At 35.6% G+C, this 19204-nt stretch overlaps 1 protein-coding gene across 7 annotated transcripts in view; it reads right to left on the bottom strand.

Moving 5' to 3' along the window:
• Positions 1-19204, bottom strand: part of PCDH9 (protocadherin 9) — a 1108845-nt gene that overhangs the window by 382683 nt on the left and 706958 nt on the right. For 4 of the 7 annotated variants that reach the window (XM_043477930.1, XM_043477927.1, XM_043477931.1 and 1 more), the window contains one exon: positions 4288-4489. In XM_043477930.1, the coding sequence (XP_043333865.1) occupies positions 4288-4489 (202 nt within the window). The remainder of the gene's footprint in view (positions 1-4287; positions 4490-19204) is intronic. The other 3 variants (XM_043477933.1, XM_043477934.1, XM_043477932.1) reach the window with 1 other exon arrangement.

Genomic DNA, 19204 nt, shown 5'->3' with positions numbered 1-19204 from the left:
CTTTGTCGGCAAAACAGTGTCTCCACTTTTTAATGTGTTGTGTAGGTTTGTCATAGTTTTTCTTCCAAGGAGCAAGCGTCTTTTAATTTCATGGCTGCATTCACCATCTGCAGTGATTTTTGAGTCCAAGAAAATAAAGTCTGTCGCTGTTTCCATTGTTTCCCAATCTAATTGCAAAGTAGTTTTAGAAAAATTTTTTTGAAATTCAGTTGTAGTTCAGATGGTAAAGAATCTGCCTGCAATGAAGGAGACCTGGATTGCATCCCTGGGTCGGGAAAATCCTCTGGATAAGGGAATGGCTACCCACTCTAGTACTCTTGCCTGGGAAATTCATGGACAGAGGAACCTGGCACAAAGAGTCAGACACGGCTGAGTGACTAACACTTTCATAATACTTTCTAACTTGCAATATTGGTGTAGAATCATAAATAACACATTAAAACATTTACTATTATTCCTGATTCATAAGTAGACCTCAATAAATATTACCCATTAATATCACCAACCATCAAAAGTATTCTTAGTGAGAAATCCACCAGTTTATTAATACACAAGCCAGGTAGAAGTGGAAGCATATGACAGACAGGGCTTTAAAAACATAAACACAACTTGAAATTTTGTATGTGATTAAATAGAAGAAGATCCTTTAAATTAGCATTTAAAAGAAACACTAGATAAAAAATATAACTCTATTCATGTTTCTCAATGGGACTTAATTCTGAATTAGTGATAATAAGCTGCTTCTGATCTGATCACATAGTTGTTTTGGTTTCTTTTTAACTTAGTGAAATTCTTTCATAACTCTAGTTATATGTGCTAAAAATTAAAATCTTCGATTGAAAATCACCTTACTATTTTCATAAATTAGTGGTTTTATTGAATTTTATGTGGAGTGCATGATCACATTAATAAGTTAACTTTTTAAGGAAATATGATTTATTCTGCTATTTGCAAGTAAGATGAATCTTTTTATGCAGAAAAGCTGACAAAACTTAGTGCAAGAAATACTGCATGTGTGTGTGCCCTTGTGGGCCAGTCGGCTAAGTATGCTCTAGGATTCAGAAGTGTATAAAACATAGAGACATCATCTATTTGGTTGCTAGAGGTTTATATAAAAGCCTAAATGTATATTAAATGGACTTTCCAAGTGGCTCAGTGGTAAAGAATCTACCTTCTAAATAGGAGACAGGGGTTTGATTCCTGGGTTGGGAAGATCACTTGGAGAAGGAAATGGCAACCCATTTCAGTATTCTTGCCTGGGAAATCCCATGGACAGAGGAGCCTGGAGGGCTACAGTCCATGGGGTCACCAAAGAGTCAGACACGATAGTGACTAAATTACAACAAAGATATATTAAACCTTAGGTTTCCAAAAACTCCTCCACATGATACCATTTGTATTTTCTTTAAAAAAAAGTCTATAATGAGAAATTTACCATGAAATTGTACTAAATTTTAATTACTTTTATTCAGAATCATTATATTTGAAAAACTAAGAATCTATAATAATAACTATAGATAATACAAATTCATATGGATATTGCATGATCACTATAAAATTATTACTCTTGTGAAAGTGAAAGTCACTCAGTCATGTCTGACTCTTTGCAACCCCATGGACTATGCAGTCCACAGAATTCTCCAGGCCAGAATACTGGAATGGGTAGCCTTTCCCTTCTCCAGGGGATCTTCCCAACCTAGGGATCAAACCGGGGTCTCCTGCATTGCAGGCAGATTCTTTACCAACTGAGTTTTGAGGGAAGCCCTTCTTGAAGAGAAGACTCTTCAAGAGGCAGACAGAAAATGACACTGAAGAAAAAGGAAACAATTTATATCTACATAGCAAGATTAATACCGGTGAAGATTATTGCTTCAATTATCCTGTATCTCATGCCACAAATTTTTCAAAGTTAATTACAAAACCATGACCGCAGATTTTATATAATATATCACAATGCTATCCCAATATGAATCACTGTTTAGTTATGAATCTCTTAATGTTTCTAGACTGGTCTAACGAATTCTTCTCCAGACATTTACAAATGAGATTAAAATTAAAGTCCCTGTAAATGCCAAAGTGCTTCCCTGGTAATTCAGCTAGTAAAGAATCCACCTGCAAGGCAGGAGATCTGGAAAGAAGTGTTAGCCACCCGGGGCCCTCTGAGTGCCTCCTCTTCCCCTATCTGACACCTTCTTCTCAGTGGCGAATACAGATGTATTCTCCATCAAGGAGCACTGGTCTGGTTTTCACTGACCATGATTCTCCTGAGTGAAGTAACTGTGTTGAGTTGAATGTTAGAGTATGCAAGGGTGTGTCTTCCCTACAGTCTTTTTTTTTCCCATGTGACCGGATTGGTTAAAAACTCTGAAGAATTCTTGAGCAAACCAGAAAGGATTTCCCCCTACCACCTCAAGCTTTAGAATCTCTCATATCTTCTCCCATTTGGTAGCTCAGCCAATGCTATTTCCCAGGTTTAAGAAAATAAACATATTGGATAAAGTCCTGGCCTAGGGCAGCTTAGTTTAACTATATTGCTGTATACATTTTTAAAAACTTTACTTCTGTAAAAATAACTGGTGAACTATATAGACAAGTCCTATTTGTGTCAGTATGCTTAAAATGGATTTTTTCCTGTCTCAGTTTTGGAGGAGGCCCAAAGACCAGAGGAGTCAATCACTGCCACATGCAGAAGAGGTGGTCAAGAACCAGTTTCAGGACCTTTGCCTTAATAGCAATAAAAGATGCTTTAAAATTGGAGAAGAGGAAGTTTCAGAGTAGGAAATCATTTGAGAAAGAACTGTCCTACATATCCAACCTCTTTACATAGTCCAGGAAAAGCTGAGTCCATGGAACCACTTAGGTTAATGGTCCTTAGACTAATCAGAACCAAGAGATCTAAGGAGAATATTTAATCAGGTCCCCCAAATGCTGTGAGAGGACTGGTTGCCTCTTTGAGGATCCCTGACCTTCTGGATATGTGAAGTCAAAAATGCACTTATGTTTTCCTTATTAGACCGAGATACAGGGCAGGAAAGACTGAGGACCAGAGCTGGTTTGGAATTTAGATTTTCCTAAAAGATGGGCTAAGAAAAACTTAAGCAGAAAGAAGATGCAATTGTAATTGTATATGCCAATGAGAAGAGAACTACCTACCAGAAAAACCTGCAGAGACTAGGGCACACTTTAGAAGGGGGTATATGTACAAAAGATACCCATCACTTCCCTGGAATCAAGGAATCAGTTTAAATTTCTAGTAGGCGGAGAACACTAATGCTGGGTTAACACAATAGGATTAGTTAAGAAAGCCCTTTCATGCTTTTTACCTCCTCTTGGTATTTCTACTTCAACCATAGAATTGCCAGAGTCACTGTAACATTTAAAGAAATCAGAAGAGTAGCTAGAATATTATGGAAAAGTTACCCTAACCCCATTTGCACTATAGACAATTTAGAAGCAGGCCAAGATTGAGTAAGAAAAAATTTTCAATTCAAATCAAACAGAAATCATGGTTGTTACTTTGAGCTAGACATAACAATTATTAAATTAGACTTCTAATTTTTTCAATTAAAGTGAACTAGGTAGTGATTTTTAGAGAGAAATAAAAAACTAGCATGACCAAAAAGGTATAGCATTTGCCCCCGATGGTTTTCAAAGGCTGAAGAAGAAGTACCCTCACAGGGCTTACCTGGAATGAACAATGATTTCTAACACGGGGTGTAAGTCTGTGCAGAATAAAAGATTTTGCCAATCCCATCCCACTCATTTCACTCTTTCAGTGTACTGACTAAAAAATCATCCAAAATTAAAATAGGTAAAAAATAAAAAATAAAACCCTCACATCACTATCACTCCTCTTCATACATGTTTCAGTCACCATATAAAGTCCTTATTAAACAGAATTCCACAGGACACTTTTTTCTTTTCCATCATTGACTATGTCCACTTAACTATGTTGTATCAATTCTAAACTGTAAAAAAGTCTTCCTATTTTAATATCTTTGACATGTAGATGTCATGCACAAAAATGGCTTCTTGCAATCATATCTGCAGCATTTTTCTTTTATTTTTCATGATTCATAAACTAAAGATGCACCATAGAAATGTCGATATGTCAAGCAGCCGATACGTCAAGCACGTTAGATCTATTTCAAAAAATATTAAAACAACAATAAAGGCAGCAAAAAATGACTGAATGTCCATTTACTTGCTCTCCAGGACTATTGTTAAAATTCAAGGGCACAGCAGAAAACCAGAAAATCTGCAAGCAAAGTTTTCAAGGGGACTCACCAGAGTTGGGGTCAGAGTTGCCGTCGGCTTCGGTCCTCTTGTCCGGAGAGGCCTGGTCGTAGAATTCGTCCTGCGGCTGAACCAGAGGAAGAGGGTGTGAGATCAGGGCTCCACTACCCACCGGCTCGTGGTCTCCTAGACCACTATCACTGCAGCTTTCCTGGGAGCCGTCGGGGAGGTGAAAGGTAACCCGGCGCTGCGACTACAAAGAAGACCACAGGACACGCCATTAACATCCTTCCTGAAGGACGCAGGCTGGAACGCAAAGCAAGCAACTTTAATACACAGCACAATGCCCAGGCAAAGTCAAAAATACTTGGAACACATCTGGGAACAAGCATCTATTATTTATCACTTACTATGACATATCCAACTTGCAAAATACAAGAAAGAATTTCAATTTCGTATAATTTAAGAGAAGAAAAAAAAAGCTGATGGTAAACCATTGAAATTATATACGAATATAATGCTAGTGGTCAAGGCTATACAAAAGTTAAATAAGTAGAATACACAAATGTTTGTTCCATAGATCTGAATAAATACATAGACAATGCAATACGGCATTCCATTTCTTGTGGATAACCAAGTATTGTGTTTATTTGAGGGTTTAAAGGTAGCTTTTGCAGTGAAGTCATTATTGTCCACTGGCCTTGATTTTTCCACCAGTCATTGGTTATAGAATATCCCTATTGAAAGGTGTTTGGATTATTACTTTGGCATCTATTTGCCAAAGTTACTTTAATAAATTTTAGTGTTTTAGTAAGATAAAATTGTGCCTTTCAGCAGATATCACTGCTTAGTTCTCTTGGTGTATGTTCTTCTAGCTGCTGCAATGTATGAGATAGGAGACTATCTATAGCTGTGTGGGGTGGAGTTTTATGCCTGACAGAATTATGTGAGAGTAGTAAATTTATGCTTTACCTCTGACTAAACCTAATTTTCACTCTACTTTGATAACCAAAAAAACCTTTCAATATCACATTACATATGACTAATTTTGCTCAGATTTAATAACATTATGAATATATAAATAATTATTTATATAAATAAATAATATGGAGATGTATGGCATAATCATTTTGTCATACTCAAAATTTGTGCTTTTTAAGAGACAACTTATAAATTGCATCCATTTCAAAGAAAATGAATAAATTTAGAGACAAAATATTATAGGTAGAAATACTGCTACTCAATAAATGTAGTTTTTATAGACTGACAATAGAACATGGCCTATTTCCTGTGAGTCACTAGTTCAAATCCAGCTGAGAGTCATAATTGAGAAGAGCTGACACCACTGTATTGTTGTTCAATCACCTGTGTGAAATGATTTAAGAGTTTAGTACATTTTTAATGAACTGATGTTACCATCACATAAACTATAATCATAAATGGTCCTAATTGAGTCTATCGTAGGACACTTAAGCTTCAAGCGCAACTATCTCCCTACCATTGTTCCTTCCTCAGTAGATTTTGAAATGTGCCTAGACAGTGCTACACTATATTAAGCAAAATTTGAATTTTAATATCTAATTAATATCTGAAATGCATTTCTACTTTTATAGGGAAGACTATGCTACTGATTTTATTTATTAGAGTGTTTGTTCTCCCACGTGAACTTAACTCTTGAGGGAAAAGCAATAACGCCAACATCTTCCATTTCTGTTGCAGTATTCACTTAATTCATTACGTACCTGTGCATGTGTGCTCAATTGTGTCCTATAATTTGTGGTGTGATGGACTATAGTCTCCCAGGCTCCTCTGTCCATGGGATTATTTAGGCAAGAATATTGGAGTGGGTTGCCATTTCCTTCTCCAGGAGCATATTAAGTGAATCCTTTTGTAATAAACACAGTACTAAGGACAGTGAACATCTGCACACAATACATAATTGTCAAATATTGCTTTTAAAGTGACAGGCTGCTAAAATTTCCATAGTTTGAGTAATTAAAGTATCTTTGATGTGCCTCTGAATGACTCCCTCTTAGTGATAGCTCAGAGAACTGAAAAGAAGTCAAAACTCAAAAGACAATGGAACAATTTGATTGATTCTGTAACCTTCATAAAGCATTTTGGGAAGACACACATAAGCTATTATAAAATATTTGTTTCATAGATGAAGGAAAAAGGAAAATTAATACCTGTGATATTCTTCTAAGCATAATGTTGCTTTAATTACTATAGTTTTTTTTTCCCCCCCTAGGAAATGCCCTAGTCCACAACATCAGCTGTATCTAAATCCATCAGTTCTCACAGTGAAGTCAGTAGAGCTGGTATTTATTGAGCACCTACTCGTATAGAGACTGGTACTATAATTACACTGAGAATAAAAAGGAAAATATGTTTTTTAAACTATTTCAAATACAACATACTAAATTCCATCTGATACACACTCTACTATGATATTTCTTTACCACTTTATAAGTGAGAATAAGAGATATAAATCTAGTGTAATTTATTTGCACTAAGACCCTGTAAATTAGAGTAATATAATGTTTAAACTACTGCGGCTTACGGAAATATTTCCTAATTAATTTGACTCAAAGATGTTTAAGTCTTAATTGGCAAAATTGTGCACAATTTATCAGTCTAATGGGAGGTAGGGGTGGTGATGCATATGGACTAAGAATTGCAACATGGATATGATATCAGGAAGCAAATTGATCAAGCAAATCAATCTTAAACTTATCATCATAATGATTGATGCAAGTGAAATAATGTTTGGCTTATCAAGGTAGATAAAAGGAGAATGTTTGAATAAACTAAAATGAAGGAAAATTAGGATACATTCTGCAATAAGAAACAGGAGTTATAGGTGTCATGAAAGACTACAGTACTTATTCCGGTTTTGCCCAAGGGCACCAGATAAGGAGTCAGAACCAGACCTCCTGCCTGGGAGTGTTTGCCTTGTAGAGCCTGGTCCTGGGCAATGACACCATTTCTTTGAAGGAGTTCTTGGCCTTGTAAAAAGGATGGAGCAGTGCCTTCAGCAGTGGATATTGTAAGGTACAAATAGATAAAATAAGAAGTGTTCTTGTTATATAATACATGACACATGGTAGGTACTCAATAAAAGGTAGCTGTGAAAGTGAAAGTCGCTCAGTCGTGTCCGACTCTTTGCGACCCCATGGACTGTCCATGGAATTCTCCAGGCCAGAATACTGGAATGAATAGCCTTTCCCTTCTCCAGGGGATCTTCCCAACCCAGAGATCGAACCCAGGTCTCCCACATTGCAGGTGGATTCTTTACCAGCTGAGCCACAAGGGAAGCCCCAATTCTTGAAATTCATATCTACACATTCTCTTTTAATCTCTGGGGTATCAATGTTTAGCAATTATAGAGATGTAATACTTTCACCCACGAAAAAGTGTTGTTCTTTGGGAAGAGAACTGCAGTCTTGGCATGCCTCTCATTGTGCCTATAGGTATGTCAGCCCAGAATCTTTTTGAGTGGAAGCTGCTCTGGGATAAGAGTGAACAATGAAGATCAACAGTTTAGAACACAGGGTTTTTTTGCAAAGAAAGTTTTCCCACTGTTCTTTCAAGAAACTTGTAATTGTTTGTATATTTAAAGAAAGAAAGAAAGAACTTTTTACTTGTAGCCTCTGGGAATTTTGATTTTGGGTTATCGCCATGGAAATGTGCCCCAATTTGGGTTATAAATATAGTCAAACCCTGCCTGACTGAATTGGGACACACATGCTATCATGAGACTACTTCAGACTTTCCAAAGCTTGGACACTTATATTTTGCTTTCCTGAATCTATTTCTTACCATTTCCATTTTCTCTCATGGGAAACATTATTATTATTTTTGCTAAGTCTGGTTGATGGTTTGAGTGTCACATTTATGTACCTAATTTATCACTGACAAAGTTAGCTCCAGGTCCCAGGCTGGCTAGAGAAAAAGTAAGATGGGAACAATAATTACTGAGGCTGATCATTGTTATTTTATCTCTGGACTGCTGGTATGGTTTCTGACCACTTTAAGCTTCCATCAGAGACCCTGTACTCTATGCCAGAATAAAGGGCCATCCATACAAATACAGAAATGTCCTGGATCTTGCAGGTTGGAAGGTATCACACTGGTTAGATTTGAGAAACATCACCAAGTACTTTTACAATACTTTTTCTTATAGGTTAGTGTGAAGGAGAGCAGAAATTTAAGATGCCCTGGGAAGATACACATGTTTCTGTGTTGGGCGCTGTTTTTTAAGATTCACTGAGAGAATGAGTCACCTAAGAATACTAATCATTGCTTTAATGCTTCTGTTATGTGTCTTACTGGTACAGGACATTATTCACCAATAAATGACTCACATTCAAGCCTACAGTCCAAGTCCCATTAATTTAGAGAGATTCTCATGCACAAAGATTTGCTAGGAAGGTACTTTGTGCCTTTGTTAACAGCAAAATGGTAGAAAAAGGTGAAATGTGTAGTAAGTAACTTAATTATATGATAGCATATAACCAAATCATTCACAATATTTAAAATTTTGTTAGTGTTGGCTTAAAACTCAACATTCAGAAAACTAAGATCATGGCATTCAGTCCCATCACTTCATGGCAAATAGATGGGGAAATAATGGAAACAGTGAGAGAGCTTATATTTGGGGGGGGGGCTCCAAAATCACTGCAGATGGTGACTGCAGCCATGATTAAAAGATGCTTGCTCCTTGGAAGAAAAGTTATGACCAACCTAGACAGCATATTAAAAAGCAGAGACATTATTTTGCTAACAAAAGCCCAGTCTATCTAGTCAAAGCTATGGTTTTTCCAGTAGTCATGTATGGATGTGAGAGTTGGACCATAAAGAAAGCTGAGCACTGAAGAATTGATACTTTTGAACTGTAGTGTTGGAGAAGACTCTTGAGAGTTCCAATCAAGCCAGTCCATCCTAAAGGAAATCAGTCCTGAATATTCATTGGAAGGACTGATGCTGAAGCTGAAACTCCAATAATTCGGCCAACTGATGCAAAGAACTGACTCATTTGGAAAGATCCTGATGCTGGGAAAGATGAAAGGTGGAAGGAGAAGGGGACGACAGAGGATGAGATGGTTGGATGGCATCACCAGCTCCAGAGCTGGTGATGGACAAGGAAGCCTGGCATGCTGCAGTCCACAGGGTCACAAAGAGTCAGACACGACTGAGTGACTGAACTGAACTGATAGTCTATTGTTAACTGTAAAAATCAGGTTAGCAAAAATTTTACTGAGTTGAATTGATTTTTTTTTTAATGCCTTGGATTATACCATTTGTGCTTCCCTGGTGACTCAGTAGGAGTCCACCTGAAATACAGGAGACCTTCTGCAATGCAGGAGACTCAGGTTCAGTCCATGGGTTGGGGAAGATCTCCTGGAGAAGGGAATGACAATCCACTCCAGTATTCTTGCCTGGGAAATCCCATGGACAAAGAAGCCTGATGGTCTACAGTCTGTGGAGTTGCAAAAGTCAGACAAAATTTAGCAACTAGACCACCACCTAATGTGTCTTGAGGTGTGAATATGTGTAAGCTAATATATGATTGCATACATTAAGTATTTAAATTGGTATTGTTTGGTTATGGAGTTATGATATTTAAAATTTTTATTATTTTGACTATACTAAAGCTATCACATGTTTAGTTAAGTTCAGTCGCTCAGTTGTATCCAATTCGTTGCTACCCCAATGGACTGCTGCATGCCAGGCTTCCCTGTCCATCACCAACTCCTGGAGCTTTTTTATTTGAAATAATATTTTCATATATATTTTGTCTCAAGTAGCAAAGAAAATCATACCAAAAATGGTTAAAAAAACTCTGGAGATTGTAAACTGCGTTTGAATTGAAATATTTCTTGTAAACATTAATTAGAAACATTTTGTCCTTTCTTATTTTTAAGAGAATATATTTCCATTTAAAATTTAAAAGTAATAAAAAAAGTAATAGTTAAGAGTATAATCTTAGGTTGCAAGCTATCTAAAGAAGAATTTTTAAATGACAAAATAACACACGTTCAGCTAAAACCACTGATTCAATTCAATAGCAAGTTCCTCAATAGCTTCTTGCCATCTAAAATCAATGAGTACTCTTCCTCTTAATAAAATCCTGAGTCAAGTAAAACTCATAGAGGTTTGGAGGGTAAATTAAATGCAACCCAGAAAGCAATTTGTGGTTACAGTTTAATTTGCTATTACTCAACACTCTCAGGCTTGACTAGAAACTAATATTACTATACATATGTTCTTCCCCATTCATGTTTGAGCACTCTCATCAAGAAACTAAGACTCTAAGAAATAGTTTCGCAGGACAGAATTAATACAGAACTTTTCAACTGGTGATAAATGAAATAATTCTGAGTACATAATTAATTTCTAATGAGTTATTTTATTATTTGTTACTGGTAAATTGAGTTAATCTCCTATCCTTTTGATTGGAAACACTTATGCTAAAAAGTTTCTACTATTGCAGAATGTGTGTACTTTTTTAAAGCTGGAAATCATCTAGGGATTTTCTAGTCTCTTTGAATTTGTTACATTTATTTCAAATGAGTAAGTGAGGTAAAGGGATTTGTCTCTGTAGGTTTCAATAGGAACTTATGTAGGTTTCATTTGATTTCCAACAAAAAGGACTATTCATTTATCCCTTCATAAATAATTTTTGCGAACCTATTTGTATAATTCATTAAAGAAACCTCAACTAAAACTGAAAGTAGGGCAGGCCTGTAGGAGGGGCTGTCACATTCATAGTCAATTACTCCAAAGTGACCCCTGTCGACATCTCCCACTAGAAGTTGTCTCCTACTTTACTATCTGGGAAGTTGAAAACTTCTCTAGTGCACTGGAAAGTACCAGAGGGATGGGATGGGGAGGGAGACGGGAGGGGGGATCGGGATGGGGAACACATGTAAATCCATGGCTGATTCATGTCAATGTATGGCAAAAACCACTACAATATTGTAAAGTAATTAGCCTCCAACAACAAAAAAAAAAGAAATTAAAAAAAAAGAAAAAGAAAGAAACAAAACGTCTCTGTCTCTTGAATAGCCCAGCCAAACAGAGAGGATAGCAGCCCAACCAATGAGAACTTTCATACTTTGGATTCACAGCTTCTTCCAATAGACTCTCATTATTACAGTTCCTCCCAATTCTGCCCTTTTCCTGAAACACCTCTCCCTTTCCTTGTTCTCTGGATTTGCCTATGAGCCACCATAGTTCGCATAACTTGAATTGTAATTCTCATGGCTATGTCTGTATAAACTCACTTAAGCTGGTAGAATAGCTGGTTATTATATTATTGAAGTTCAGGTACTATCTGCTAGACGCCATCCTATTAATACCTGCTAAGAATATGATGGTGAACAAGACAAAAACTGTATCACACAGTTTCCTAAAAAGTAGAATTTTATTAAGTTATTCCTTAATAGTTCTGAGCATGCTTTCAACCAGCACCTGTGTTACCTATTTTATAATTTGATTTCATTCATATCTTGCAAACTATGCAGACTTTAGCAACGTCAGTGCATGAAATAGCCGAATGAAACATGGTACCAATGAACTAGTTGTCAGTATTTCCTTCTTTTCTTTTTAATGTTTACATTTCAAAATATTTGGAGACAAATAAGAAGGCTAAGTTTATGTTGGAGAAAGATGTATTTGCATAATAACTTCACTGACCTAGGTGATGGATGTAAAGTTATCAGGATCTTTAAAACAAAATTTTTGATTCCTAGTGGTATCTATGCTATATAAAACAAGACTAGGGTGCAGATGATACCTGTCCATATAAAGTTGAATAGCATTTTCAGGGGAAACAGGGAATGCTCATCTATACTATATTCATCTTCCTGTTAACCAGTTTGATACCTGCTGCTAAGCGACTGCTTCATTTCAGGACAGAGTTGTGGGCTTTTGTTCTAATTTCAGTACTCAACTGCATAATAGTGTAGGAAGCTTGTTTCAGTTTCTATATGTGTGGAGAATCTCACAGTAACTTAAACTTAGCCTGCTTCCTTGACTTTGTAAATGTCTTACTGTGAAATGACTTCCTTAAATTAAAAACTTAGGCTTTTTGTACTTTGTAAGTAAAGTGCTTTGAATACCTCATAGGACTTCATATGTCTGGAAGATGTGTGTAATGACGCATGATGAAATTTTTAATATACATTTATTTTTATTTCCTTTTGATCTCAGTATGATCTGTGAGAAAGTTAGGTAGCATTTCTCTTCACATTCAAGAACAACTGATAGCTTTAAAGAACTTGAGAGAAAACTAAATTCTTTGTACTGTTTTGGGGTATAACTTTGGTGCTTGAATTTAAATATCAGAACCAAACATAAGAGAGGCATTTCCTCCCTTAATCATTTTCCCCTGTGGGACGTCAGAGAAAGGGAATAGGGTTAGAATCAACTTTCCTCCTTGGTTTGGTGGTATCACCCTATTGGTTTGGTGGCATCACCCTACTCTTAAATTCCCTCTAGGGTCCAAAGCAAGCAGAGAGGATTAAGAATTGTTGGCATTGTTGGTTATTTTGCTCCTCATATTCTTATTTGGTTCCTACTATCAGAAACACCCTCAACCTATTTCTTACAGTTAAATGTTGCCCAGTAGGAGTGCAGTGCTTTATCTGAGCATACAAAATATAAAATGACTAGAGTAAACAGGAGCAACTGCTCCTTAATCTACAAGCAGAATTCTTGCATCTATAAATTATATGTACAGAAATAGAGAAGAAACAACTCAGCAAGAGGCCTTTCCAATTTAGTCTTGTAGTATAAACAAATCCATGTGACGCAGGCAGTTACCCTTATCATATTTATGGAATCTGCATACATGATAGTCATAGCACTTTAATTAGAAACTCCACTAAGTTATCACTGTGGTTAAGTAAAATTACAGAACTCACTGATATAGTATGTGGTCTTTTACCATAAGTGATCCTTCTTTGGATAACAAAAAATCATTAAAAAGTATGTATCAGATCTGTCAGTGTAGTTAATATAAATAGTCTAATTTGGTGTTTAGCTTTCAGGAATTTTTCTCAGGTAATTTTAACAGAAGTAACAAAAAGAGGTAATGAGCATTTCCCTAGCATTCCCTTCCGTTAGTAGTTCTCAGTACAAAATAAAAGTTATAAAGCAAAAAATAGGCCATATTTTCTTCAAGAATGTTGTATTTTTCAAAAAGCACTCCCTAAATGTATATTATATTATATTTATTATTAGGCTTCCCTGGTAGCTCAGACAGTAAAGAATCTGTCTGCAATGCAGGAGACTTGGGTTCAGTCCCTGGGTTGGGAAGATCCCTTGGAGAACAAAATGGCAACCCACTCCAATATTCTTACCTAGAAAACTCCAGGTAAGGTAATTCTGGAGGAACCTGACCAGTTACAGTTCAAGGAGTCCCAAAGAGTTGGACACAATTGAGCGATTAACACTCATACACACTCACATTAGATTATATAAGTTCAAACAGTGGGTACTTGAGTCATAAAAGTTTGAACATGCACACACACACTTTAAACTTCCCTTGTGTATTGCTAAACAAGCACGCACAAGATCATAATTATCCAGTAAGAGTGAAAGCTGGTAATCTCAAGCTTTTACAGGACAAATCATGTTATTTCAAGTCAAAGAAAGATATGCAGATAGAGAGGTAGAGGCAGCAAGAAACAACCTGTATAATTTCTCCAGGACATACTATTATGGTACAATGAGATTTTTTGAAAGTCCTTCTGAAGTTCACTAATTTGCACCTAAAAAGTGGTATGATCTGTCTCAATGGACCTTGTGTCAAACTCTGCAGTTTCATTTTATTTATTTAGCTTTTTGTGTAATGTTTGTAGTATAAAGAAAAGCATTAAAACTCTTTAGAAGCAGTGAAGAGATAAGAAGTTATTTGAACTAGTGTTAGCACGTATGATGGGTATTTGTCCCTGATGGTCTATGGATTACAAATAATTCTGAGCCATCAATCATATCTTCTGTGGAAGAAAAAAAGCAAAACAAAAATGGTGATGGAAATGATATTTTTAGCCTCTTTCTAGTCTATGATTCATGTGATTTATATATGGAGAGTATCTTATAACTATTAATTAGTATAGGAACCACCAAAAGCATCAGTCATGATAAAGAACTCAATCCTCATAGGCAGGTTAATTGGGGAACTAATCTGCATAGAGAAGGTAGATAGGGGGACAAAGTCTGCTGAATGCAAGTATAGGTCCAAGTTACACTTTGAGGACATAGAAATGTGTATGCACAGGCACAGGACGTGACCCTGATATTGATGAACTATTGAATTCTTTTTTCTAGGTTCTTCTATAAACTTGACCCAATTTGAGAAATGTTTTACCAGAATGGGAAAGACTGAAGCTGAGCAGATAGGGAAGAAGCTATCTTTGGTCACACACACACAAAAAAAAACACACACACACACAAAAGAAACAGGAATCCCTGGAATTTCATCTGAAATCTTGGACTCGGTAAATCATCTCACAGGCAGTAGTTTGATAGGATGATTTATTGGTATAGGATGATTAGCTATCCTCTAAAAAACAATGTCTGTATTAGCTATCAAATTTGGATTGATTGCTAGGAACTTCATTTATCCTTTGTAATTGTATGGCACATTCTGATAGAAAAGCATTTTCTTATTTTGTCATCTTTTAGTTCTCTCAAAGCATGTCAGTGAAAATATTGTTTGCAATTGAAAATGTTTGATTAGGAATGTGTGAAACTTAAGTCATAATTCTTTTTCTCAGAATAAGTTAGGGAGAAAATGAGGAGACTTTAAAAATATATCTGCAGCATATACATAAACAGTATATGCATATTTATATATAGATGATGCAAAACTAATGCACAAATTCCAACACAGGCTGACACGCTGACGTGTCTTAGCATGTGAAATTTCCCTATTCTTATACAAGGAAATTGTCAAATATATCCAAGATCTTTGTTATATTTATCAATGTTGAAAATGAAATATAAATTTTATTAATTGTATCTTAGAAAACCTGAATTAATTTAGATATAACAAGTTGCATTCTAAAAAGAGTTTCTTCTGTCTTATATTTCATGCCATACATACAGCTTTAACCAGTGATGAAAATTAATTGAATAACAATGATATTTCATTGAGTGTAGAATTCACCATATAAAACTATGATTATAAGATGAAAAAAACATATTTTAGATAAGCAGAAATTGTATAAAACATTTATTTAATTATTTTATGGAGGAGATACTTCATAATCTAGAGTAATGCCACTGTATTTTTAGATTTTGGATTTTGTGTTTCTTGAGTTGTTTTGAGACAATTATAATGCAGAGTCTCAAGGTACCAACTGTTTGCCTTTTATGATCTGACTTTACTTTTTAAGACTTCCCTGGTGGCTCAGATGGTGGAGTATCTGCTTATAATGCAGGAAACCTGGGTTCAATCCCTGGGTCAGGGAAGATCTCCTGGAGAAGGAAATGGCAACCCACTCCAGTATTCTTGCCTGGAAAATCCCATGGACGGAAGAGCCTGGTAGGTACAGTCCGTGGGGTCACAAAGAGTCGGACATGACTGAGTGACTTCACTTCACTTTCACTTTTGGAAACAACTGAAAGCTATCTGTAATGATGAACAGTAGCATTTTACAAAAAAAGGAGAGATACAAAATAACACAGAACATTTTCTTCAGTGGCTTCAGTTCAGTTCAGTTCAGTTGCTCAGCTGTGTCCGACTCTTTGAGATCCCATGGACTGCAGCATGCCAGGCTTCCCTGTCCATTGCCAACTCCTGGAGTTTACTCAAACTCATGTCCGTTGAGTTGGTGATGCCTTCTGTGGCTTAGAAACTAGCTTTTAAGACAATCACAAAAGGGGACTTCCAAAATATTTTGAGACATGATGATATTCAATGAAGGAGCAGAAGAGAGTCAGTTTGAAGGACAGCACTCTAAGTGGGCTTCCGTGGAGGCTCGAGTTTGATCCCTGAGTCAGAAATATCCCCTGGAGAAGGGGATGGCATCCCACTCCAGTGTTATTGCCTGGAGAATTCCATGGACAGGGGAGCCTGGTGGCAGGCTGTGTAGTTCACGGGGTCACAGAGAATCAGTGTGAGCAACTAACACACACTTTTCTAAGCACATGACTTAAGTTATTAGCTAAAAGTCATTCTTGGCTCTATTCTTGGCTTATATGCAAGAATGTCCTTTTTGGATCTAAATTTAGAAAGAATAGTGCTGGTAGTCTGGTATGAGAGAACGAGATGAATGGTTATGGTCTTAAAAAAGCAGCTTTGAATGACAGAAATCTGAGAAAAACCTGATGAAGCAAGCTTGCTACCCATGCACTGAGCAGTAACATTTGGATATGGAAATCATATCAAAATATTTTTGAGAGTATTAATAAGCATTATTCAGTAGAGTGTAACACAGTAATGTCCTGATTAACTGGAGGAAAATGTTTTAATTTTCTTTGCTTTGAAAAAATATAATATGTAACTACCTACTGTACTCTGCCAGAATCAGAGCCCTTATAATGATCTTAAGAAAACAGAAAAACTAACCCAGTTGGAATAAACATGAGTAAGACTTTATATCTCTTTTCTCCTGGGTAGAGTGGCCTTTGTTCTGAACATTCAAAGTAGATGGACTTCATTTTTTTCTAAAATCTACCTATTATTGCAGACAGTCACTGTGACTTTGAGTCTGGTATTTGAAACAAAAATCACTCCTACATCTCAGTGATAATCACTACTTGCCCTGTGGCTCTTGGTTTTTCCTTTGAAAACATTACCGAGTCACCAGTCTCTGTTATTTGTGCACTGGGGATTATTCGCTTCTCTGAATACAAATACAAAATTCAAACAGCTGTCAAAAACTTCTGTATGTCAAAAGTTTCTGTAGATTTAGGTAGCATCTATATAATAATGAGCTATATTCAGATCAATGTAGTTACCTTCAAAGAGCACTCCAATATTATGTTTCAAATGTGGACACAGCATTCCAGATGGTAACAGCTCAAAAACTAGCAATATTTTTGGTAGATTTAAAATCACCTGACACTAAGACCCAGCATGTGTACCCAGAAATTCCTTCTGTTTTGTCTGGGACAGGGACTGAAAGATAGTCTCAGGATGAAACATTGACAAAATTTTCCACCCTAGAGGTAACTTATTATATGACACAATTTGGCCTATGCATTAAAAAACAGTAAGGCACCCTGCAATTTGAGAAAAAGAAATAATCACATTTCCTAAAGTTTATATTTAGGATCTCAATAGTCAAAAATATATTGTCCTATGTACACAATGTTAAAAAATGATTGGCAAATTGCTAGTCCAGAATAAATTATTTTCAGTGAAATTATTCTTGTGAACAAATGCTAAAATGAATGAATGCATAGAATCTTTATTTATGATTTAAAAAGGATCACTCAGGCTATTAACCTAAATGAAATGGGAGAATGCAATTAAATATTTGAAAGAAAACTTGCTCTATCTTGAAGATATAAAAAGATTAGAACACTAAGAGCTGACACTAATGTAAAATGCAGGCTTCAGTTAATAATAATGTATCAATAATATTTATTGTAAGATGTATCAAAGTGTTAATAGGAGAACCTTTCCAGGAGAAGAGTATATATGGAAAGTTTATTATTTGTGCACAATTTTTGTGTAAACCAAAAACTGTTTTTAAAAATAAAGTCTATTTTTTAAAAAATACAAGGATTAAACAAGAAAAGATTGGAGGAAAAGACTTTACTAGGGAAAGTGAAGAGAATTCAAGCTATTTTCATGGAATTTAAAAGATGATGGTGCTGTTTTGCATATTGAATTTTACTGCTATAGAGTTTAGTGTGTGTGATATGGATACTCATTTATTACCACTATTATATTTAGCCTGAGTGATCCTTTTTAAGTCATAAATAAAGATTCTATACTTTCATAATTATATGCATTTCAAAAAATAATATTTCTGTATATGTAATTTTGTGATTTTTACCACAATTATCCTTGGTTCCTTTTTAAAATTTTTGAAATAGTATAAACTTTAATAGGTTCTCAAATAAGTAGACACTTTAATTTATATTTTACAATGATATAAGCCAATTTTGACACTTTAGGGACATATTTCAGATAGTCAACTTCATGAAGATGAAATGAAATGTTCTTCATATCACAAAATAATTCTGATCTAGTTTATGTCTTAACCTGACAGATGGAAGAAGATAGATGATGGTACTTTGGGAATTAAGGAATTAGTTTCCTGGAATAGATCATAGCGCTTACTGTCTATAGAAAGCATCTTATCTTAGGTTTCACAGACTGACAAAGCACAAGGAGAATGTGGTTCAGATATCTTGTTTGATCACTAACTTTTCAGAGACATGAAAATCTAGATTTTCATTGAAACTGCAGTGTGGATGATAACTGATCAAACCAATTTTAGTTCCTGGGAAACTCTGACAGAAAAAAGCTCTTTTTTGTGAAGGGCAACATCATTTGACTCTCAAACAAATATAATCTCTCCTTATGTTTGTAGAGCAATATTGTTAGTACTATAATAGTGAAGGAAGAAGTTAAAAATGAACAGCTTGAGACTTAAATCTATTTTAGTAATATATGTTGAAAAATCTTACCAAGTATTCTGTTCACTAAATTCATTATAAAGTTTCAAACTATATGCAAGAGATGTATACATTAACAGGATAGACTAAAAGGAAAACTATAAAAATTTTTGAGCCCCCATAAAATGAACCTATCTGAAATTACACCATCAAAGAACTTGAAAGTATGGAGAATTCATGCTATTATGGATGGTTTAAGCCTCAAAAAATTCCCTAGCATCTTTATTCAGCTATGTAACAAAAACTGTTAACCACCCACTTTCTGTTAGGTACTCTTAAATACTGATGGAACTTTTTCAGTCAAGAATGGCACAATCTCTCC

The sequence above is a fragment of the Cervus canadensis genome, chromosome 9, assembly GCF_019320065.1.
Source record: "Cervus canadensis isolate Bull #8, Minnesota chromosome 9, ASM1932006v1, whole genome shotgun sequence".
Taxonomy (NCBI): domain Eukaryota; kingdom Metazoa; phylum Chordata; class Mammalia; order Artiodactyla; family Cervidae; genus Cervus; species Cervus canadensis.
The sequence above is the reverse complement of the archived record's forward strand: the minus strand, read 5'-3'. Positions and strand labels throughout refer to the sequence as shown.